Source organism: Corvus brachyrhynchos, unplaced genomic scaffold, assembly GCF_000691975.1.
Source record: "Corvus brachyrhynchos isolate BGI_N302 unplaced genomic scaffold, ASM69197v1 scaffold56, whole genome shotgun sequence".
Lineage (NCBI taxonomy): Eukaryota > Metazoa > Chordata > Aves > Passeriformes > Corvidae > Corvus > Corvus brachyrhynchos.
Window position 1 is genome coordinate 11,256,316 of NW_008238664.1, and position 23,991 is coordinate 11,280,306.

The 23,991-nt window shown below is 39.2% G+C and overlaps 1 protein-coding gene and 1 long non-coding RNA gene across 4 annotated transcripts in view; one reads left to right on the top strand and one right to left on the bottom strand.

Annotated features, from left to right (window-relative positions):
- The window catches only part of PLEKHG7 (pleckstrin homology and RhoGEF domain containing G7), a 34,561-nt gene extending 29,739 nt beyond the window's left edge, over positions 1-4,822 (bottom strand). The window contains exons 1-2 of the mRNA XM_017737849.1: positions 2,808-4,822; positions 382-1,124 (exon numbers count right to left, since the gene is read on the bottom strand). Of these exons, the coding sequence (XP_017593338.1) occupies positions 382-1,086 (705 nt within the window). The 5' untranslated portion in view covers positions 1,087-1,124; positions 2,808-4,822. The remainder of the gene's footprint in view (positions 1-381; positions 1,125-2,807) is intronic.
- Positions 1,508-16,652, top strand: LOC108447550. 3 transcript variants are annotated; one of them, XR_001863172.1, is made up of 3 exons: positions 1,508-1,595; positions 8,236-8,351; positions 10,173-16,652. It is a non-coding gene; the product is annotated as an uncharacterized LOC108447550 (long non-coding RNA). The 3 variants fall into 3 exon arrangements; XR_001863173.1 differs by having other exon boundaries at positions 1,519-1,600; XR_001863171.1 differs by lacking the exon at positions 1,508-1,595 and having other exon boundaries at positions 5,172-8,351.
- Positions 16,653-23,991: the final 7,339 nt, after the last annotated feature.

Below are 23,991 nucleotides of genomic sequence, written 5' to 3' on the forward strand. Positions count from 1 at the left end.
TGGGTTGATAGAAAATAGTCTTCTAAAACCCAATCCTAAACAGGATAAATCACTTAGTCTTGTTCTTCCATATCCCCACCAACAGTTGTACTGGCCTACCAGGGTCAGTAGACAGAGGTGGGAAGGAGTGGCCATGTACAGGAGTGGACTAGGGTAACCTGGTCACCAAGGGACAAGGCTGGAGCTGCTGTCTCTTGGTGACTTGGAAAGAAAAATCTCCCTTCCTGTTAAGTGTAGAAGTCGGTCTGCTGTTTTAAAGGATCATGGCCCAAGCTGCAGTTCAGGTTAAGAACTGAGGTTTTATTTGTGCACTGGGCCACGATGAACCAACACTGAATACGGAAGACTGAAATAGAGGTTGCATCCCCCTATTCCTCTTACCTGGACACCTACCCAAAGTGTAGGGCTTGGGCAGGGGAGTCTCTTAGGAAGCGTAGCGGAGTTGGCTCTCCAAGAGTTTCTGGGTGGCTCCTTGGAACTGCCATTGCTGAGAGGATCCTCTTGGCTTGGAAGCTTTGATCTGGGTACATCAGACTCTGGAGCTGCTGTAGTTGTCTCAGACTTGGCTTTGGATGACAACAATTTTGCATGGACACAAGAGGGCAGCGACAAGGAGGAAATTGTAATGCACCGAGGTGGACTCTTACAAATGTGGTGGAGAGAGCCAGTGTATTCCTTTTGATTCCCCAGCTGAGCTGTGTCAGAACAGTCCTGAAGTGTCAGTGCTTGTGAGGCAGAGGCCATCCTTAGACGCCTTAAAGTAGGAGAAGTGGAAATTCTGGCCCGAGCATGGCAGTCGAACTGGAAAGGCGCATGGTGGATCCCAATGCACTCCTCTGTAGGAAGCCTCAGAAGTGAAGACCCTGTGTAACCTCGTCTGAGAATGTAGTCGCCTGGAGGCAAGGTGGTGGCCATGCAGACTGGTACTGTCTGCATTTCACAGGAACTGAAGACAACTTCTGGGCTGCTGCTTCCAGACAAAGCAGCATTTTCTGTACGGAGGTCATCTTCCCTATCTCGAAGTTCCACTCTGGCGCAGGTTTCTTTGACCAGGTCTGGAGAATAATCAGAGCTTGGTTGTTGCATTCTTAATTTGCAGCACGAAGATTTATATCTATGCGTACCTAGGAAACATGATCACAAACAGCTCTTACAAACTTGCCATGTACATTTTTAAATGGGAAAATATGCAAATGGAAAAAATATCCAAACAAAGCAATGTAGATATATGCACAAGTACAGAAACCATTACCTTCGCATTGAATCCTGCTTAAATACAGGTTTCAACAGGTTCAAGACCCAATTTTGGCAAGCTGTTTGAACAGCTGCTAACTTTGAGTGTGCAAGCAGTGTCAGCATCAGTCAGTAGAACTAATTAGATGGTAAAGAGTAACTGTGTTTAGAAACTCTGCTCATCTGGTACTGCAGCCGCCTGATTTCCAGTTGCCACTCCCCCATCGATAAATGAGATTGTAGCACTGCTGTATGTGGGATAAAAATAAAGTCACTTGCTCTCAGGACTTGTTGCAAAATTCTTTATGTACAAATACTAATTTCTTGCTGAATTCTTAAGCAAATACAAATTGAACACTCAGGTAAGGTATGTCTCATTGCTCTTGCTTTCTTTTCAGCCTGAAAAGTACTTTGTAGTAAACTTTATGTATATCTTGTAATCAAATAATGAAGAAAATTACTTATATTAGAAACTTATCTGTTGATTAATCCATAAATAATCTTAGTTCTTTGATTCATGAAACTGTTTTAACATATTTTGATGTTTAGTCTTTCTAAAACTGAACTGACATTTCAAGTAACAATGAAGATTATGAATTCAATCTCTTTAATTTAGCTTCTTTGCTAAGAGGAATCTTAAATCTGTTCATGATTGCTAGCTTATTTGCGGAAATTTCATTTATTAGAATTAGTTTATTCAAACTATATTGACTTCTGTCTTGAGTTATTGAATATAATGCATTTAATATGGTTTTTAAAATCTAATTATATAGCTTCATCAGATTGATTTACAAAGTGGATAGAAAGAAATTATTTTATCAAGTTTGCTGGTTCAAAGTATTGCTTTTTACAAAATCTTCAGACATTAGAAGATGATCATTCAGATTCTTACAGAGAGAAATAGCATATCTTTATGATAGAAATGGCTTCTTTCACAACTATAGAGAATAGCCACGAATATATTAGCATCTATTAATTTCTCTTTAATGGATAAGAGCTAATTAACACATATGCTTATTAAAAATCCCATTTAATATATAGCAGAATGATAATAATGAGAAATTACTAATATTTTCTCCTTTTGAATGAAAAGATTGCATACCATTGCTCTGAGATTTGCTATTCTCGATTTTTAATATTTCAAAACTTTTATTTTATGAAGTGTAATCATGTCTCACTGATTGTTGTTTGGCCAGGGATTATCATTTCCTTTTTATTTTTTAATAATTTTTTTAAAATTATTTTTGGTAATCCTCTCTTCTCCAGGCAGAATTTTGCAACTTGGCATAAAGTTTCCAGATATTCATGTGAATAGTGATCTGTTCCAGAAGTAGAAAAGTTTAAATACATCTTTTCATGCAAATCTTATATTAAAAATATGACCATTTTTTGCTTTTCAGTTTAGCAAGCTTTGTTTTAAATAAGGCAAGACTTACAAATTTCTTTATGGGTATTTATGTGTTACTTTCATGAGTAGAATCTCTCAGCAGCAAAATATTTTTAAAGAAAATACACCATTAAAAAGTGCAGAAATATGGCACACACACGCAGAAAAATTATATGATTAAACTTACCAAGATAGCCAAGTAAATATGTCACATCCTTTTAAATCAGTTTTTCAACAAGTCCTTGGTTAACTGATGCTAGTCTTAACAGTAGCATTTTCTCTCTTAAAGCCTCCTTACTGAATGCTGGGATAGGGAACAAGCTTTTTCTAGTAGGATTGTTTCTAGGGGATTTGTTTCTCAGGTCAGATGGAAGTGGCTTCAGGATGAATGGCCCTAAACAAAAGGTAACATGATCCATACATTGGATTAAATTTCATGCCTTTTATATATCTGGACTTTTCACATTGAGAACATTTGGGAAGACAGATCTCTTGCAAGTATATAGTAAGTTGCAAGAGCAGATTAAATGCTTCCTCCCCTCTAACAATCTTTTTTTTTTTCTACTCTTGTGTTGATTCATTCAGCTGGATCTAACTATGCATTGTTCATCTTTCATGGAAATATAATAGCGGTATATCCCTTGTTTATATTATTTACGATTAGTTTTTAATTTTAACAAGTGTGCTAACTAGCTAAGTAATTTTTGAACACAGATTTTAGTACCAGAGTATTTGAGAATTCATTCAAACATTGATAATTCACTGTTTTTTTGTGTTGCAGAACTGTTTGGAAAATTCCAGAATTGATTAAGGCATTCTTTGGTTAGATGAATTGAAAGTGAAGCTTGGGAAAAGACAGTTTATTTGAGGATAACTTGTGTGGAAGCACTAACCTCTACAAATGTTCAGCTCTGTTGTATAATTAAGAGACATTTTCAGAGGGCTGGGTGAACACTTGCAAATGCAGACAACCTTTGCAGTACAATGCTTTCATTTCCTGTAAAGGTTTATTTTTTTCAAAACTCATCCACAGACCAAATCAAGATACCCCTAAACTGGCATAAATGCCCTTGATTTTGCATAGCATTGGATGTGACTGGGGATTGAGGGAGGATTATTCTGAGAGAAAGAAGTGAGAAAACAAACTCAAAGACTATTCACAAAACCATGACAGTGTTACATCATTTTTATTAGTATTTATCCAGTTTGATTTCTAGGAAAAAGAGATGTGCTCACCCTGTCTGATAGTTGATAGTACAAATGTATTTGCTTTAAGAAGCACTTTTAGGAATATAAGAATTTTTTCTATCCCTTTTTTCTTTTTTTTTTTTTTTTTGTGTGCATGTGTATCTTCTGTTGTTATTGTTTGGTTTTTGTTCTGACTCCTTATGGAGCTCTTAAGGTGATATTCGTTTCAGGACCAGATGAAATGGAACAGACCTTGTTGCCCGATGAAATATGCAAATGTCTGGAAATTTTACAGTGTTCAAAGCTGTCCTTTCCTACCCCTCAGGATAGACCTGGGCACACCACCTGAGGTGGTGAGGATCTCCAAGAAGTACACCCTCAGGGAAAAGGGGGCAGACAGCCAGCAAGCAAAGCCATACCCTTCCGGGGGGAAAAAACTACCTCTCTGCTGGGGTGAATGAGCCCTCTGCTTCTGGCACTCTTTACATTTTTGTGTAATACATAAACAGGCTCTTCTGCTGCCAAATCAATATCTTACCTGTGCTTTAAAGCTGCTATTATGATTCTACCTCCACAAATTCTTATATGAGTGTATCTAGGTGGCTCTTTGCAAGCAGCAGTCCCCAGATTAGTACAGGATCTACCAGACCAGACCTTAGTGCTGCTCCTTAGCTCAGAGAAGCCTAATGTAAATCTAACCCAAACTTCTGAATGTCTAAGCATTCAAATAGTGCTATTCTGTTTGCTTTTGTGCGATTCAGATGATGACAGAGATGGCTGGGCTAGTGTCTTGGGGCGACTTGATGTTGTACTCCCTATCGCTGCTCTATGCCCAGAAATTAGTTTTATGCCTTTCTATGCTTTTAAACAGAGCCTGAGCAGAGAGAGAAAACTGAGCAAACTTCTCAAAGCAGTGCTTTTCAAGGACAGACAGAGATAACACACTCTGTCTCTCTGCATTTTTATTCCGGCTGCTGCTGGGCTGCGGGGAGAGGAGCAGAGAAGCACCCTGCTTGCTTGTTCAGCCAGTTTTTCGATTTTTTTTCCTCCAGAGCGTTGAACTTTGTTTTTCCTGGAATTTTGGATTTTTTCCCTTTTTCTGCTGGACTGCTTCAATATCAGAACACATTGGGAGGACTTTCCACCGAGCACAGAGGGCCTGGCCTGGGCCAAGCCCCAGCTCCGAGGAGGAGGGAGACCAAAGGGAGGACTCTAACACTTTCCCAGATTTTTCTCCACAGCGAGAGATTGTATTATTTAGCATTATTATCTTTTTTCCTGTGTGTTTGTTAAATAAATAGTTTTTATCTCTTTCACTTTCCTTCGAGGAAAAAGTTTTTTTCCCGAACCTGGTGGGAAAGGGGTGGTTTGTAATCTGCCTTCTCTCAGAGTATATATTTCTAAATTGGGCCAAACTGGCACAGCTAGGAAGAAGGCTGTTGGATGTTTCTCAGGTATCAATACCTATCTTTGGGCCTTGATAGCTGCTGAAATTCTTTTTGAATGAGACAGTTGGGTAGATAGTAGTAAAAGTGAGAATGCTAGCCGGAGATAAGGGCTGATTAAAATTATTCTCTGACATGTAGCGCTGGGACTGGTTTAGGTGGCTTTGGGTGTAGCTAGGAAGAAACTTGGTTTTGAGGTAATTTTTGATCAATTAGTTCTCACTGAGACCTTGGAGTTTTTTTGCTTTGGGTGCTTTTTACTTGAATTAACCTACTAGTTTTTATAAAGAAGAGGTTACTCTATTTCCCTCCCATTAGCTGGAGTTATAAATTGAAGACTATGTAGTGTGGTCCAGGATTATGTACCTTCAGCAATGTCCCTGCAGGTCCTTTAGAGATACAGAAGTTAGCAGAGCTGCCTGGAAAAGTCCTCAGCTTTCTTCCTGGGTTTTCAAGCATCACTTGTTGTGTTTGCTCTTTCTTGTGTTTCCCTGAGGTGTCTCTCTTATTCTGTATGAGATTGTGTGTCAGATGCAAACTGTCTCTGGCTGCTGGCAAGTCTAGAATGTCTCACACATTGGCAAGGACAAAGACCATTAAGCAATGCCTGGCTGGCTAGGATCCTGGATTGTATCTAGGTTATAGGACAGGCTCATAGAGGGACATGTGCTGTATTTTCCACATACCAGAAAATGTCATGTTGCTGATTATCAGTTACCTCTTGAAAGGTCTCTGTGCATCAGCCAAAGGGGCCTCCTATTACAATGCCCTAAACCACAGCTGTTTACCCTCAAAAGCTTGCACATTCTCTATGCTGAGGTAAAAAGTTTTCTCTGCTCCTCTTCTTCCTTCGATCCTCTCATTGGAAATGGGCTTTATTTACTGTGTTGGATAACCTCCAGAATTTGGTGCGTCCTGAACATAGCTATCTAGCTATTACATTCTCTGAGCACTACTAATGGGTTAGTCCCTCGAATGAATGTTTGCCTCTGCATCCACAGGACATGTTTATGGCTGCTTGACAGCCCTTCCAAAACAAGAAAAGAAAATGGCATGTCTTTGCAATCCTCCTTTCCATATCCTTTGCTCTGTGTAACCCTTAACAGCCTCAGAGCACGGACATGATTGACATCAGCTGCAGCTCTACTTGTTCGGCTCCCTTGGTAACCAAAGCTCTGGTCTCCAGTGGAGCACCAGGGAATAAAGAGCACGCACATAGTGACCCCTGCCAAAAGTTCAGTTTAAATGGCTTGGGCTGTGCCACAAAAAAACTGTGTAGTAGATTAAGAGAGAAAATATGTTCTTCTGGGGAAGCACCCACGTATGTGGACAGGAACCTTTTGAAATTTAGTCAGAGAGACACTGTTTGAGTTTTCTTCAGGGCCTTACCTTTGACAAATTTTGGCTGATTTCATGGGACCAACATAAATTGCACAAAAAGCATTTTTCCTATAAAAGAAAAAATTCCCATTTTGTTAGTATGACACAGAGAGACGTTATTGTGACACAAAGAGACACATTTTTATCCTGCAGATTTGCTCTCAATAATATGGAAAATTTTACCTGAGAAGTTTCAAAAGCATCATTAATGACAGACACCCATTGTATGAAATCTCTGCCAAAGGGTTAAAATCCGGCAAAGCAAATGGGAATTTAATTATAATGAGCATGTATTGGATGATGTTTACATGCACCTTCAATTCTGCGTTAATAAGAGAGTTCTTTTATTTAAATCAGTAGACAGTAGTACTTTTACAGGAGTTCGCAAGTGATGTAGCCTGAATTCCCACTTTTACACAATTATTTCTGTATAAAGCATTTAGTTTTGAATTTCCATTGGAGCAATTGAAAATACGATCTATTGAAGAAAAACAAAATGGAGCCAAAAATAATCCCTATGAATTGCTATTAATAGAAAAACTTTCTAAAATGCTATGAAGTTTTCCATGAAAAGACAATTGCCTTCGAAAGGATTTAGGAACATTTGCTCAGCTAAGGATACTGGATGGAGTAGACCCCACAAATATACAGTGGAAAAGGTAACTCATTTTCAAGTAAAAGAAAAGGTAAAAATTAATGATTGGAACTGATATGGAAATAGCCCTTCCTGGACTGCAGGGCACCATATTTTTGCAAATTGATTTTAATTGGTTAACTATGAACATTTGGAAAGCATGTAATTAAGAAAAATAAAAGCTTCTATTTTGAAATAGTCTATTCTTGCATAGTATAAACCAAGCTCCCTGAACTCGAAAACAATTATGAACTAGATAGGATATAATTAAAAATAAATATGCCAGTCCAGGGAGTAATGAAAGATGCTATTCACAATTCACTTACATATTACTTTAAAGGCAGCTTGGTTACAGGAAAGTAGAATAAAGTGATAGATTTGGACTAATGTAGAGTCAAACACCAGCAACATTTTATGGCAGCTGTGTAATTATTGTCTAAGCAGCATAGCTTCAAAGCAAAAGGGATTAGGCTTTTGAAAGGTTATCCTCAACAGAAAATCACAAACAAACAACAAATCCAAGGGAAATCAAACACAAAAGGTTGACATTAACCACTAAACATCAGGAAATGCCACAGTTCAGTCTGGCTGTGTAATTGTGCTCCTGCTTTTTCCTGTGCATTATCTCACAGGCTGATTACACGGATGCCTGAAGTCCCTCAAACAGAATCTATCAGATATAATGACCTCACACAGATATAAACCTTTGTATGAGTTCAGTGTTTCTCACCAATATGTCTGTAAGCCAGTGACAAATTTGGGGTTATCAGGTGGATAAAAGAATGTGTTCAAATGATGACTAAGAGGACTCAGACTCTGTAAAATAAAAGTCATATCTCCATCATCTCAAGAGCCACAAAGAATTCTTTAAGGGGATCTCAAAATAAGTCTGGAATATAGACTGAATGCTCATGGGGAGGAGTATGAAAAAATATTAACACTGCAAGTTAATGCATTGCTTTTCCTAGAAAAATGAAATCCAAGATGAATGTGATATGGAATCATGAAGTCCTGCCTCAAACAGAGACCAGTAGCTGAGATTTCAGAGCTGGCCTCCAGCTGGGACCACTTGTGATATTTACAGGTAATGCTCACCTGTGACACAGTTCTGTGTCTCAAGTCTTGAAGCCATTATCAACACCTCCTGCTATGCTGGTCTGTGGCTGTTACATTGAATTTTGGCAGGCTGCCCAAGGTCCCCTAAGCTGAATCTCTCATCTTTCCCCTTTCTTTGAGAAGCCCGCCCATAACCTGAGCTACAAGACTCAGGTAAATATGGCAGAAACATTTTGAGTGTGTATTTGCCCATGTGTGGAAGAAAAAAAAGGGAAGAGAGAATTCCAGAAAAGGACAGCTCTTTGGGAGATCAAGGGATCATCTCAGGGATACGAAAGGGACAAATGAAAATGAAGTCAGTTAACTTCCCGAGACAGAAGGTATGAATGTCTTCTTCTTACAGATTTACAGGTCAAGGGACAGGTATGCCTCATTTCTAAAATGAGTCTTGGATCCAGACACAAAGTTCTGCTTTACTTGCAGCCTTATACTGTTTCCTGACTAAAGAACAAAGGAAAACAGCTACTGTGTTTTAATCAACAATTCTAGTGTCCCAGTATGTGATGTGATTTCTTGCTCTGGTTTCTATCTATACAATCTGAATTCCTTCCAGAGCCTAGAAACTGTCCATAGCATCATCCCAGTTGTGCTCTTTCCCTCTCTTCTCATTCTAGTCAGATCAAAGTGGATGGGGTTTTCAGGGATTTGCATGAGATTCATGGGGTGTTATAAGCCCTGGCATGGGGTAGGAGCTTTCTAAAATGTAATGGTGTCAGTCACAAGCTTTCTGCTCTCGTCGGCCTTGTTCCTCATAGCTGGGTCTGCAGTGAAGCATGCTTGGGGAGCAGAGAGAACTGACATGTGCATACAACAGCACCTGGGAGGTGGTAGGGGGAGGTGGCTGAGACGTTTTGTAGGGCAGCTGTAGTGAGAATGCAGGGGAGATAACAGTTATAGATAGATGGGGAACTAAGAGAAACAGGAACTCGAAGTAGCAGTAGCTAATCATCCATGCTCTGAAGCAAGTGCCTGCAGGAAAATCCATCCTTCAGCCATGTACTCATTCTCTCTTCTTTTCTAAATTTTCTTGTTGTCAGCATGTCTTTGATGGAGCAAGGGGTGGGTGGACGTAGCAGCAGGTTTACAGGGCTGTGCAAAGAAACCCTCACTTTTCCTCTGATATGATAGTTCTGTGTAAACTGCAAAAAACTGGATAGCTTCATCCAGTACCCTGTGACTTCTCACCAAACACCTTGTCAAACTTAATATATTGTTTACCATCAATTTCTGCATATGGTACTTCAGCCAAATTTCACATTTTTGTAACTGGTTTCAGTGTAAACAAACAGGAATAAGCAGCTGAAGGAAATTTTCCAAAGCAGTATAGAAGTACCTTACTGAAATTTGGATGAAAACTTTCATTGGCATAATTCTTTCTGCCTTCCAGCTGCTGACAGTACAAAGTGCTAGATTAAACAGTTTGCCTGCCTGTGAGATATTTCAGGTTCTCAGAATAAGAAGTTGGATGATCAAATAATCAATGTTTCATGTGAAGACAGGTGTTTGGTTCAATGGGGAACTTGTAAAGCATGTTTGGACTAATTCCAGGAATTGGGAGTTGGGTCAGTTTGCCCTACCTCCCTTCTTGTCATCCTTTCCCACTGCCATATAGGACTACATTTTCCTACAAGACTGGTTTTGATCACCATTACTTGGTTGGCCAGCTGTATTTCCAGCTTCCTTCTGTCAGGGAGACAGATTTAGAGAGAGTGGGTCATAGTTAGACTCTCATTAGAGAGAATTGTGGAGGTCTGATTGATGCAGATGGTCATGGGCTGTACATTCACAGATGGGATGCTGCAGATGAGAGATTTGCTTTGCCATGGATGGAGGCAGCATGCAGTGGAGTATCAGAGCCAGAGGTACCATCCTTCGTTGTTGCAAAACCTCCCCACAGTATTTGGTGGTAAGATGCTTTCCAGCAGCTTTATTCTTGTTCCTGGACAGAATAGGGAATGCTCCTTCTCATAAGACATAGAACATTAGATTCACCAGATGCTTTTTTCAGCAAATCAGGCATTAGGGGGTCTGGGGGCAAGTAAGTTGCCTGGGAGGATAGGGGAATTTGGCTCACTGCTCAGCAGAGGATGTCCCAGGCCCAAGGGGACTGTTTATACCTTGGTATATCTTTGTAAGCCAGAGGGAAATGCCCTTTCAAACATGTTAAAATTCATTAAAGCTTTAGAGAGAAAAACAGAGTCTGGATAACCAGATGTTTGGACGGGGTATACTCTGGCAGTTGGTAATTAGCTTTATAGAAGTAGGACAAGAACAGACTGATCACAATAGAAATAATAATATGCTGATCTTTTCTGTTTTTCTGTGTCCCACCCCTCCATGACTGCCTGCTTGTTCCCCAGAGATATCAAACCTTTGGCCAGAGCAGTTAGAAATGTGGTTTAAACAGCTGTCATTTTGCATCCTGCTGGCTGTTTAGCTCCCTTTTATCCTCTGTCCCAGATGCAGGGCTCTTCATGAATGATGTACTTGCATAGTCCCTCTGCTTGAAGTACTGACTGTCCTTCCTGAACAAGTTCTTTCTCAGTGTCATGCAAGACAAAAAACCAACTGCTGTCCCAACAGTAGTTAAATTTTTTCAAACATTTTCGTTTGTTGATGTTTGTTTATTGTTAAATACTGGCAGCTGAGCAGCCATTGTCCATGATGGTGCGTGTGCATCTACACTGGCACAATGGACTGCTCTGTGACTATAGATTTTCTCTTGTGTTTTCTTTTTCATTGGCAAGTTAAAACAATATAGAACTATTTCAGTCCCAAACCCTGAATAAAGGATTAAGAATTTAACAAAGAAATACTTCTAACGCTTGTGAGAAAAAGCAGCTGAACATCATTCCCGTAATTAATTGAATGACTTGTCATAGAATAATACTATGGTTTACACTGTTGGGGACCTTAAAGATCATCTAGTTCCAACCCCCTGGCATGGGCAGGGACACCTTCCACTCGACCATATTGCTTAGGGCCCCCTCCAACTTGGTCTTGAACCCTCCCAGGGATGGGGCATCCACAGCTTCTCTGAGCAACTTGTTCCGGTACCTCATCACCCTCACCGTAAAGAATTTCGTCTTAGTATCAAATCTAACCCTACTGTCTTTCAGTTTTAAGCCATTCCCTTTGTCCTATGGACTTAAAATTAGCTCATTTTAATGACTTTGGGTGGCAACTATCATAAATGTCTGAAAAGAGTCTTTATCATGCTCAGAAAGTTAAGTAACTGGTTCATCCATGTTTCATACTGGATGAAGTTCTACAACTTCCATTCTTTTGTGCTGGGAATACCGGCACTGCAGACACTGACTTGCTGGGAGGTGGAATTGGCATACCTTTAGTCCACCACCATTTCATAATGGTCATATGAACTGTTTGTTGATGATGGAATTAGTGGAACCACTTCTCACCAATCAATATTACCACCTTGGGATACTGTCTAGTTTACTGAATACTTGTCTGATAATCATGTTACCTACCTACCTATTAAAGAAATCCATGGCCATAGTAGCATGGCAACCTTGAAAATCCTCAAGAAGTTTATAAATTGCTTGTACCACCGTACTAAGTGGTTAAATTGATACTAACATTTTACTGGTTTTAACAGGTGTGAAGGTAAAAGTCTGTGGTGCCCTAAAGGAAATGTTGTGATTAGAATGGTGCTCAAAGTTTTGAGATCAAGTCTAAGCCTTAATTCAGTGTTTTCCTACATCCTTCACTTTATGGATCTTTAAGTTTTGGCCAATGAAGAAATATAGCCTTCTGAAAACTTTGCATATATAGTTAATTACAAAAGAGATATGCTTTCTTAAAAATGTGCTCTTTAAAAAATCTGGTTTTGTGGGCACCTTGGAAATAGTTCACAGGACTTTGAGAGATCTGCAAACTAGAAGTTGAAAGTTCAAAGCTACAGGTTTAAAGCATAAAGGATGTTGTTCAGTGAGCCATCACAGTAGGGACAACATTATTTAGTAATGATGAATAGAGAGCAAACTTATTGTAATGGTAGCATCTCTAGTATTTACTAATTAACTATTTCCTTTTGAAATCATTCTACAAGGTCAAATGTTTGCTGCAGAAGAGTTTGCCATCTCTTATCTTGGCTTGTGTGTGTGCTGCTGTGCAGTGATTGCTTCACAAGGAAGGCTAATGTCTATGGAGCTACCAGAGGACAGATTTTCTCTAAGCGTTGATTTTGTACATTGTTGAAGTGCAAGGACCAATCCTGAAATTGGATATGATTTATTCAGTGGGTGGGAAAGTTGTCTGCAGCAGGTGGATTTATTCCAAACTCTAAGAAGCTACAGCCCTGTAGGAATTTTTTGTTGCTTGGATGTGTGTGAAAGGTGTTTGCAATGTTTGATAAACAGCACAAGAGTAGGATAAAAATCTCTCTGGCTTCTCAAGAAATCTCATTATTCATGGTGTAACTGTAAAATTTGCTGCTTGCTGGTGAGGACAAATTTGAAATGAAAATAAACATTTTCCTCTCTTTATGAACTCTTAAACCATTTATAAAATGTTACATATGTATTCACATATTCACACACACCTTCCTAGAAGTTTTTGTCCTTGCTTATTTTCTGCACAGTGCTTTTTTGTTGTTGTTGAATATCTGTGACATATGAGCTACTCATACTTTTTGCTCAACACAAGGTGGCAGTAAGATATTGTCCAGTGACATACAATAGCTTGGGTTGCTTGTTTTCCCTCCTGTTTACTTAGCCGTCAAATAACAAAAGCCCTTGTGATGAATGAGCATTGAAAGCAAAAGAGGTTGTAATAACAACGGTTTAAAAGGTGCACAGATAAAGCAAATGCTCCAGATAAGATTCCAACTGATTTGCTACACTATAGTAAGCCATATTGTATCATACTGCGGACAGTATCACAAAATGATATATTGCTCTCTTTTTATCCTTCTGTTGTTATTATTTCATTGGAATTTGCACATTAAATAAAGGCTGCTAGTGCAAAGGTGGAAATTTACCTGGTTTTCAATTTGTAATTTAAAAACAACACAATATTGTTTGAGATTCTGCATGTTGGAAGAGACAAAGCTTTCTACCTCAGTTTTTGGTTGTCTGGAAAACACTCCAGTATCATTGCATTGAGTAGTAGCTAGAGCAATAAACTCCTTTTCAAAGTGAAGTGAGAGGGAGAAATAAAGAGCAATGTGCCAGAGTATTTCACTGACGATGTTAGGAGAGGTTTTTCCCTTGTTTTGGTTGGATATAGGTCATATGCTGACAATCCTGAGTGCAGACCAGCAATTTGCAAATGTAGCTGCTGTTTCTTTTATTATTTGTATTCATATTCCAGCAGGCCCAAAGCAGATTCAAAGCATGGCTGGGATACTGGACTTGCTAATATGATTGAAATTCATCCTTTTGGGACAAGATATGGTATTTAAGGTCCATCTCACTCCCAGCTTCCCAGAATACTATGAAGCATTTTTGCATCATGTTTTTGACTAGCTGTTTACCTGAAATGGAGTTCCAGCAGCATGACCCCAACCTCCCAGCGGCCACTTGGTTTGTCTGTAGCCTCTGTACACACTAACACACATGTTGAGAACAAAACACAAATTAGAGATGTTTCTGACAAGCTGATTGAATGGAAACTCTGCCTCCTCGTTTCACAAGTTATGCACGTGCGGTTTATTTTCCAAGAACTGGTTGGCAGAGATCATGTTATTCTCTTTTCCATCAGAATGATTCACTTATAGCTGCTAAAAGCCAATACCACTGTTGATACTGTGAACTCCTGTGCATGTGGATCACTCACACTCAACTTGGAATATGCATCCTTTAGTATCTATCAAAAATCTATTCGTTTTCTGATGTTATAAAATAATAAAGACTATTATAAATACTGTTACACAGCAATGTAGACCTACTTCTTCTCTTGCTTACCCCTTACAGTTTTGCCCTTGAATACTTGCCATCAGGAGATGAATTATGGACTTTGAGACTATACAAAATAATGCAGTTTTCAGGAAGAAAATTCCCAGTAATAATCTTGATTTTATGATAATGGCTTTTATGATAATGAAGAATAGCCCCTGCAGAGCACCTTTAAAGTCGTGTTTGCACTATTCTCAACGTGTGATTTATGCATGATCACAGGGTTTGGTGTAATAAAATGATACGCTGTAAAATTTATCTTCTTTGTCTATGTATGACTGTTCAAGATAATAATAAAATTGATGGTCCTAGGGACTCTTCTGGAAATCTTCTTAGGATTCAGCTGTTGTCCAAGGACTCTAAACTAAATGTTTCATGTGAGTTTCATGGTTCTGCATCATAAAAATCAAAAATGTGTAGAAATATTGTTATTATTGTTATTCTGTGCTGAGCTAACAAGTCATGTGTCTTCTTTCTATGGGACTAAAGATAACAAACACTGCAACACTTGGCTGCAAAGTGATAATTATTCACAGAGAATAGGGGCTTCTGCTTCAATATATACCTGCAGTTTCCTTGGATGAAAGTCCAGCAAATCTGATACTGCTCAAAATGTGACTCTTATAAAACTGAGACTCCACGGTAAAGGAGTCTTCTCTGAAAATATCTGGCTACTTGTGAAGTCTTTCTAAGAGAGTTTTAGTATCTGGTAACATTGCTTTGAAGTTTTTACATTATTTTAATCATGTGCCATTGATTTAAGTTTGTAAGCCTGAAATAGCAGCGCATTTTTGACACCCTCATATTACATTGGAATGGCTGAAACTCTAGTAAACAGAGCTATTACATTGAATGCCCAAGAGAGGGACACGGGAAAAAAAAAATCAGTAGCATGCTCCAAGAAAGAAATCTGAGGTCAAACAGTTTTCATGGGAGACAAACTACGTGGCTGGTATTATCCTGGCTAATTGTGGGTTACAGAATCTCTCTTGAGATTTTATCATGGCCAATTGCTGTATTAGCTTTCCTTTTCTACATCTGTTTGTGGGTGTGGAGAGCACTCAGAAGTGACCCTTTCCTTGAAGACTTTTTGTACAAGGAGCACGGATGAGATGCTAGCACAGACTGTCTGAATGGATTTGCTGTGCTGTTCGTAGGTTTGCTGGCCATGTTCACATAGACAGCAGACAGGTTCTCTGTCTTTAGGCTTCTCTGCACAGTGGATGGTTCTCTGGCATAAATCATGTTTTGTATGCACATGAGGAACAACGTGGTCTCTGCTGAGAAGCAGGATAACCTCAGGGTTAAAGATATTTTGAGGAATTTTCAAGCCAGTTAAGTTGTCTGCATAAACAAGGCCATCCTGTCAGTGAAGTGTTTCTTAATTTCTGCTTCTAATTAATACATGCAGTCACATCTTTTTCATACAAACACCTGATTTCCAGCTCATTTCCCAACCCTATTAAAATTGGTACAACAACCAGTGGTTTCAGCTGGGTTAGGACTTGAGCATCTGTCATTAAGAGTTGCTGTGCAGTTTTAAGGCAAACCAGTCTGAAAAGCTTTATGTCTTAAATGCTAGCAAATTCTGGGACCATATAAAAATGATACCTCTTTCTTTTCTGAGTATCTTACTATGTGGTACAAAGTTTGGACTAGACTATGCTTGTTATATTTACTGTGACATTCATTTCTTGTACACAGAGGCAGGACTTCTCTTTCAGAAGGCAGGATTGTGGACGACAAGCAGCTGAATAGCAGGATGATGGTGCTTTTTGGGAAATAGTCACTACTTTGTTTTATAATTCTGTATTGCAAAAAGGATCCAGGTGTTACAGATTCAAGCTTTAGTCAGAAGTTCTCCATGTCTTCATGCAGAGAAAAGAATAAAATTTTTAAGTGTATCTTAAATGAAAATTGAAGAGATTATAATGTGTTTTTCTTACAGTAGGTCAAGAAGCCAAATACAGCCCAAGCAAGTGGAGAAAGACACAGATTTTGGAGCAGTGCAGATCCTGGTATTTAAACAACCTAGGATTACAAAAGGGACTTTGTAATTGAATTGTAAAAATTTAGCATACTATGAGCTGCATGCTCCTCTTGTATCATCAGTTGTTCATAAGCTCATTACTTATCCCTGAAGGCTAGACTAATTTTCTTTGCGGTCTTCATCCTAAGTATTTTGTTAGCAGGAAAGTAAATGAAATAAATTCTTTCTGATTCCATAGCAGAAAAATCTTAGGTCAGCACTGAGTGCCATTTGTATGTTGTCATTGAGAGCCAGCTTGACTCTGGGCATAAAGTATGAGAATTTGACTCCTGTTTGATTTTAAGAATAAACTATTTTAAGGTTATATTGTGTGTCTTATCCTATGAAATCTTTGTTTTTAGTCCTAACTGCAGAATTATTCTTGTACAAGTGTGTTGGTAGTACTGTCTAGCAAATACCCAGTTCAGAACCACAGAACAGATTCTCAGAGATTCACAAGTGCGGACTGTGAAATGGTGACACTTCCACCCTCTCTATCCCTTGTTTGTCCCCTGGACTGGCACCAGCAGCTCTAGCTTAGAAATCAGTAGTTGCTATGCACAAAAGTCGAGATTCATGTATTCCCAACTGTTTGTTACGTTGTTTGTCTGAGACCAAGTAAGTGAAACTTTGCATTTGATTTTACGTAATGATGAAGAGTTGCATGAAAAGTTGGCATGACTGAGAGGACAGAAGAAATTTGGTTTGGGGCCAGGCTAAAGAGATGATCTTTTCTCAGCTTTTCCTGCCTTTGATTCTTTGGTAGAGAACCAGTTTATTTGTGACAAGGGAGAAAAATTAATACTAGATTGGACTTAGATCACCACTGATATTTTATATAGGGATCACTATTTTATATGAGATACCCAAATCTGGGGCTAAAATTTCTGTTCTACCAAACAAATGAGTCTATGATCTACTTTATTAAGCAGCTCATTACTAGTTCAGGTAAGCATTTTTCTATATTTGGGTCCTTTGCCAGAAATTATTGACTGCCATAGTTTTGTTTTCTGTCCATGAGCTAGTGACCCCATGCAATTTTTGTTTCTATTTTTTTACTAGGTAGAAGTCATGAAGTTTGCTCTTTTGTAAGACAGTGTTGTTAAAGAGTTTTTGTTGGTTTTACATAAAGGACATACCCATAAGTTGAAAGTTGTGGTTTTAAATAAACCAAGAAAACAGAGGGAAAGAACTAAGGCATCCTAAAAAACCACACCCACTCAAACTGGTAATTTTCCAGGTACACGTGGATGTTACATCCATGCTAGAGAAAAAGCATGGGGTCCTTGTGTCCCCTGCTATTGGTGTTCCAAAACTCTACCTTTAATTCTGGCTTGTTTACAGTGATTAAAAAAAAGCTGGCCAAAGCAGAAATTTTAAGTTTTCTAAAGCTTCAAGGATCTTTTTATATTATTGAGACTTCAGTAATGGTAGTACACAGCATTTTGCAGTTATTATTGGCACTAGAGAGACCACAGAAACACCATATGAGTCCTTGTGATTAGTCTAAATGGGTCACTGCAACAAAACTTGCCTGTAGTAGGCTTCATCAGGCAACATGAATGTGTAGTTTTGTTGTCGATTCTCTGAATAATTTGAAGCCCTAGTTCAAAAGTTCATCTCTTTCTTGGCTGCAAGAAATGTCAAAAGCCTTCCCTAGGGAAGTGATACTACTGGACATTGTGTTAAAAATACTCGTTTATCATATTTGATACATTACAAACAAACAGAAAGTGTATCTACGCCAGATTTGGAGTGCAAGTTTCAAAGTAGTGATGAATATGATGTCAGGGGGATATGATTCCCAGGTGCCTAACTCTACACCTTTCACTATGCAGAAATGGGGTCCTCTGGATCTTTAATGAGTAATACTCCCCTTGCCTTATCCTGGGGACGTGAACAGTAAGCTGTGGGTTCCAGACCCACAAAGGAGACCCACCAAGTTTTAGAAAATGTACCTGTTGTAGTCTCTAGCTTGTACATCTGAACTGACAGAACAGGTAAAGGGGTTTCTGCTCCCGAGCTTCCCTGTCTTCCCCCATCCTTTAGTACTCTGGGTATGGTACAGTGGGGACTCCTGCAAACACAGGGCACATACTGGTGTGCATGGGGTGCTGTGGCAGGGAAAGGGAGTGACAGCCCTTCTCTAGCTTTAGCTGCCAGGCACTGAATCTTGCTCTGCAACTGCAGGCACAGGACAGTCTATTGGAAATCTCTTCCTCATACAGTTACTTGTGCATTAGGGCAAGATCACCTCTAATTTCTCCTTTGAAGAATTTCAGTGTGATTTGCTTACCAGTCTCCCTGTAAGAAGACTTTTTCTTAAAATCAGGCTGTTTTTGTACTCCTCTTTTGGATTCAACATCTTAACAATTTCTAAAGGACAGAGCATTTAATTCTGATTTTGTGTTTTTGATTTTGGTGTGTGAATTCTCACACACCAGAAGTTGTGATCTAATAGCAACTGGAATATACTTCTGTGTGTCAACTCTGCCACAGAAGCATTGGTCTGTATTTGCAAAAGCTGGTTAATGCTTGAAGAATGAGGTTAAAATGCTTGTGAGGTCAGAACCTGAAGAGAACCTTGTACTAACAGCTAATTAGGGATGTATCCACATTTAATGTAACAGTAGCATTTTTTACTAAACAGCTTTCTTCTGTTAAATAACTTTGTGCTCAAGCATGATCTGATGGAAAAGATTAAGTATAATCTCAGAGTCTGTGATGGAATTTTCTTTAGGCATGTCTAAGTCACAGCATGGCAGCATCAAACAGATTGATTCAGACTCTCAGAATTATGAGATTTAATAAAGAAATAGCCATTAAATGCAATACTGCCTTCCTAAGAGTTTTGTGGAGACTTCACGCCAGGAAGAATCTACCTTTTTTCCTTCAGTTTGGATGGGAATTCAATACAGATTCAAGGTGCAGGCAAACAAGTCTGCAGCTGCCTGAAGATGGGATTGCCTTGCTCCCTGTGAAGCTTCAAGAGAGGACTGAATGCATCCATGTGCTCAGGAAGACAGCAGTCCTGCATCCACTACTCTGAACAACAGCTCCTGTCTGAGCCTGGTGGTCCAGCTGAGAACTGACTTCTCTGGAGGAGGAGGGGGGAGAAAGAGAGAGTAAGAAACAACTGTGAAAGAAGAAAGGCTGGTTTTATCATAGTTTGGTGAGCTGAACTGCCTCACTGAGACAGTGCTGAGTGCCAGAGCGGGTGGAAAAGAAGTGCTACCCAAAGTGGAGATCTGGGAGGCAGAGCCACACCCTAGGCAGCAGCAAGCTGTTAGACGGGCAGATTTCTTTTCTTTTTGACTCTCTGCTTTGTCACCTTCCAGGTTGCTCCTTCCCTGTCATAGCACACTGTCACAACTCAGTTTGCCTTTTGCCTCCTCCTGTCTCCAGTTATGCTTCCTTACATTCTCCTCCTCCCTGCCAGTTCCTGTGGCCCTTATATGCCAACCCAAAACCAGCTGAGGACGGTCTAGCTTCAGCTTCAAAAGAAATTATGGGAAATGGCAGATGGATTTGGCAAAGACATTACCATTTTTCCAGTAACTCAAAGATACTTCTGTGCTGTGATCTACAGTGGCCTGGATAACCTTTCCTCACCATTGCTGTACTGCACCACTTTAGATCTCCTGATTGCTAAAGACCTCTTGCTCCTGATAGTTGTGGGTTTCAGTAGTTGTGGTTACATGAAATCAGCATCCAGATTCCTCGTGTTTGTGCAGTGTCCTGTGTCATGGCCACAGAATAACCACAGGTGTGCCCTGTCTCCTCCCCAGAGGAAAGCTTTGCTATTAAAAGGGTCACCACTTTAACTTCCTCTGGGCCAGCTATTTTGACAGAAAGGCTGCAGTGGTCTGGCAACCAGCTCACTGGGGCTGAAGCTTCAGGGCCAAAGGTCCCTATTCTAGGCTATTGTTAAGAATTCAAAATAAATAAGAAGTAAATAATGATTTCAGCTATGACACTTTACTTCAATTTCACAAAAGAGGATGAGCCAATAGAAACTAAATTTGCAATTATCCTTTCCATTTTAATCTACGTATTGTCATATACATGTCTTGTTCATATCACACACACGTGTGTTTTTATTCATCATACACAGAAAAGTGAGCAGTGTTTCATGCTGCCAAATATTCTTCTGTATAGAATGCCTCCTCAAATACAGAATCTCTGGTGAAGAACAAGAGCTGGTCAGTGGCAACAAATATGTGCCATAGGAAGTCCATCTTAGGTACTCAGTGGTCAGTAGCTGTGACTTTCTCACTGCTCTGAGCCCTTCAGTGAGGCACCCAGCCTGTCTTCATCTGAGCTCATCACGTCATAAGTGGAGACAATAATCAGCCTTAATTATTGTCTTAGCCCCAGTGTAAATAGAGTGATGATTAAAGGATGAAAAATATATGAAATGACATTATATTGCTTTTCCTCTCAAGGATTAGAAAGCATTCTTCACATCACAGCACAGTCATTGCTAAAAGCTGCAATTTCTAATGGCTCAATTTAAAAGCCTAAGGTACTACACTTGTACTTGTGTGACCTATTACTGCAGTCACTTTTGGGGAAGTTCTCTCTTCTTTTAATACACAGTTTTGGAAATTTTCTTTCTCCAGATGTAAAATCTCCTGGAGAGTTTGTTTTTCATATAGCAATCATCTCAGCATTAAAAAACAGTAACAACAACAAAACCCAAAACAAGTATCCAGTGACCAGATACTCTGACTAGGTTCAAAATGCAAGAACATGTCAGAAGCAGAGGTGATGTCAAAGCGCCACTGTAAGAGAAAAGTGCATCAGTTACAAAGCAGAGAAAACAAGCAGAAAACATGCCAATTTAAAAGAGTGTCTTTGCTATGCTTTAAGTTTCTGGTCAATACATTAGAAAGTGTCTTGGCAAGTATTCTCAAACTTCAGGTATGCCTCTTCAAAGATACTGTGAAAGATCTCTCTTACCTACTAATTCAGAGTACGTATTTTTCATGGTAAAAAGATGACGTATAATAAGCACTCCCTCCCTCCCTACCTGCTGAATGGAGAAAGCCCTGTGTCTGTTGGATCAGAGCCCTTGGTCCAACACTAGGAAAATGTTGCACCATTTCTTTCAGTTTATGAAACACATCTGTTCAAAAGCCTAGTTCAAGTTGCCTGAGACTGCCCCTGCCTTCTTTTTCTCTAGTAAAAATGTGTGACTTAGGAAGAACACTAGGCACAAGAGTCTCTTTTCCTTAGCTTATACATTTTCCTATGCTTCCATATGTTTACTTTTATATGATAAAGATTGTCAAGTTTTAGTAGCTGCCTCCTAACAAAAGAACTCTTTACGTGGGAGTGTACCAAAGCAGTCATTGTTTTATTTGCCTTTGAGCCCATGCTGTTCTCTATAAAACTCCAAACCAGGGTCAGAAATGCAGCCATATAATGAGGTGAAAAGGCACTCACTGCAAACAGAAAACCTTAAATAAATAGCTTGTTTTCAACTCATAGACTGACCTGTTTAATAGGTCTTGTGAAAACTGCCTGGTAATAATATGTTATTATGACCTTGTAGAAGCCTTACCACATGAGAAAGGCAGTATATGTTTAATATTTTATTTTAGTTATTGGTTAAGTATTGTCTTATATGCAGAAGACCAAAGAATGAAAGTGCACAGAATAAGGTTCATGAGTATGTCCAGTTTTCCTGTGTACTGAGGAGCTGTTTTAATGCACTTTCCCAGGTGTTAGTCTCTTGATGAGTCTGATCTTTTTATAAACTTCCTCTAGACCTCCTGATTTCTCTGTAAAAGTATAACCTTTCTCTGAAATTAGTCACACTATTTCTTGGAGTTCTGAGGATCAGGCTGTGGTGATGCCTGGCAGCACCCTGTGTGCCCAGATACTCCTCACGGGGAGCTTCTGGCACCTGTGAACTCTTTCACTTGTTTTACCACCTGTGCCTTTGTACTCTCCTCTACCAAGTCACAAACATCCTTCACAATTATATCTGTGCACCTTTCTTCTCCCATTCGCATCACAGCTGCCTTTTTCCAGCTCTGTTTACAATCAGTAAGGAGTCGTGAAAAGATTTGAAGGAAGTCAATGAAAGCTTGAGAGGAGACCACAAAATACTGGAAGATGCAGAGTTACTTGGCAGCAGCGTGGGACTTCGCTGGGTGAGGAAATGAATGCTTATGCTTGCCTCCAGTAATGACAGACTGTTCTTCCTTTCCTGACCTGAAGGAACTGAGCTTCTGCCAACTCAGGGGGAGCACAGGGACAAAAGGAGGTTCACAGGAAGGCATCTGAGTCAGAAAAAGAAGAAGCAAAAATCTGGGAGAGGGTGGTTACTCTTTCAGAAAATTTGGGAAAAGTGGCTTGAAGTTTATAATGGTTTCATGTATCCCGGACTACTGAAAATTCCCTCACTTCTTTTCTTTTTTCCAAACCAGGAAAATTCTCACAAATGGGAAACAACAGTATTTATGAAAAATCGTTTTCCATCTATCATCTGATTCCCTTAATGTACCTGATAGTTTTTCTGCTTGATAAAATCAAACTCAGCATGGCAAGGCCCACAGGCTGTAATCAAATAGTACTCATAAATCTAAAAATTAACACTAATTAGACAGATCTAAAAAATGAATCAATAAAGTAAAAGTCATTACTGTGATCTTGAACTATAAGTTTATGACCTCATGATTTGACTTGCCATGTTCACCTGTAGTCACTCACAAATCCCAGACTATTTGGGAAAGTTTATAAATATATAAAAAAAGGTTTATAAATGCGATGATGGGGCAATGAATATCTCCCACTCCTTGCATGAGTCCATACAGTACTCTCACAGGAGTAACGTAGAACACTATCCAGTCATCTGCTCCTGTTGCTACCTACAGCAGCATTTCCAGAGCTTTATGCAACATTTTTAAGGATCAGATTTCAAGGTAAGTCCTGAAATACTATTAGTATTCCCCTTAACTGTACTATTTCATTGTTTTTTCTTTAAATACACTTCATTTACTTGAACCTCTCTATTAATTCCACTATTAACCATAGTGGAGGTAAATATTGGCACAGACAACTGCATCTACAAATGTAGTTCACATCATCATTTTTGATTGTGATGGCACTTTTTCTTCCTTTTCAATAGTGGAGGTAAATATTGGCACAGACAACTGCGTCTACAAATGTAGTTCACATCATCATTTTTTTGATTGTGATGGCACTTTTTCTTCCTTTTCCCTTTTTTAGTGGTGTATTTGGATAACCTATATTTGTTCTTTGAGCTGTGACAAATACCAGCCAGATAACACTGGTTATTAATAATTGTTATTAATAATTTAATTGGAACATGTGTTCATTATAAATTAACAGTTATATTACTGGTAGAATGAGAAAATGAAAATGGGCAAAACCAGAAATGCATTCTTGTGATGGAGTGACGTATTGAAACAGTAGTTTGAAACCCACCATATTGATGGCAAAAGGAGACTAAACTGGATTATACATTGTGCAGCATGCTAGCAGGAAACACTGATAAGAGAAAAATTATATTAACTGTGAATTGGGATTGGGTGGTATTCAAGGAATAAATGATTAGTCTGAACCTGAAACCCTGGTTTCAGAAGTCTGGAGGAAATGCTGGTCTCCATTCCGTTATTGGGAACCCGTACTTC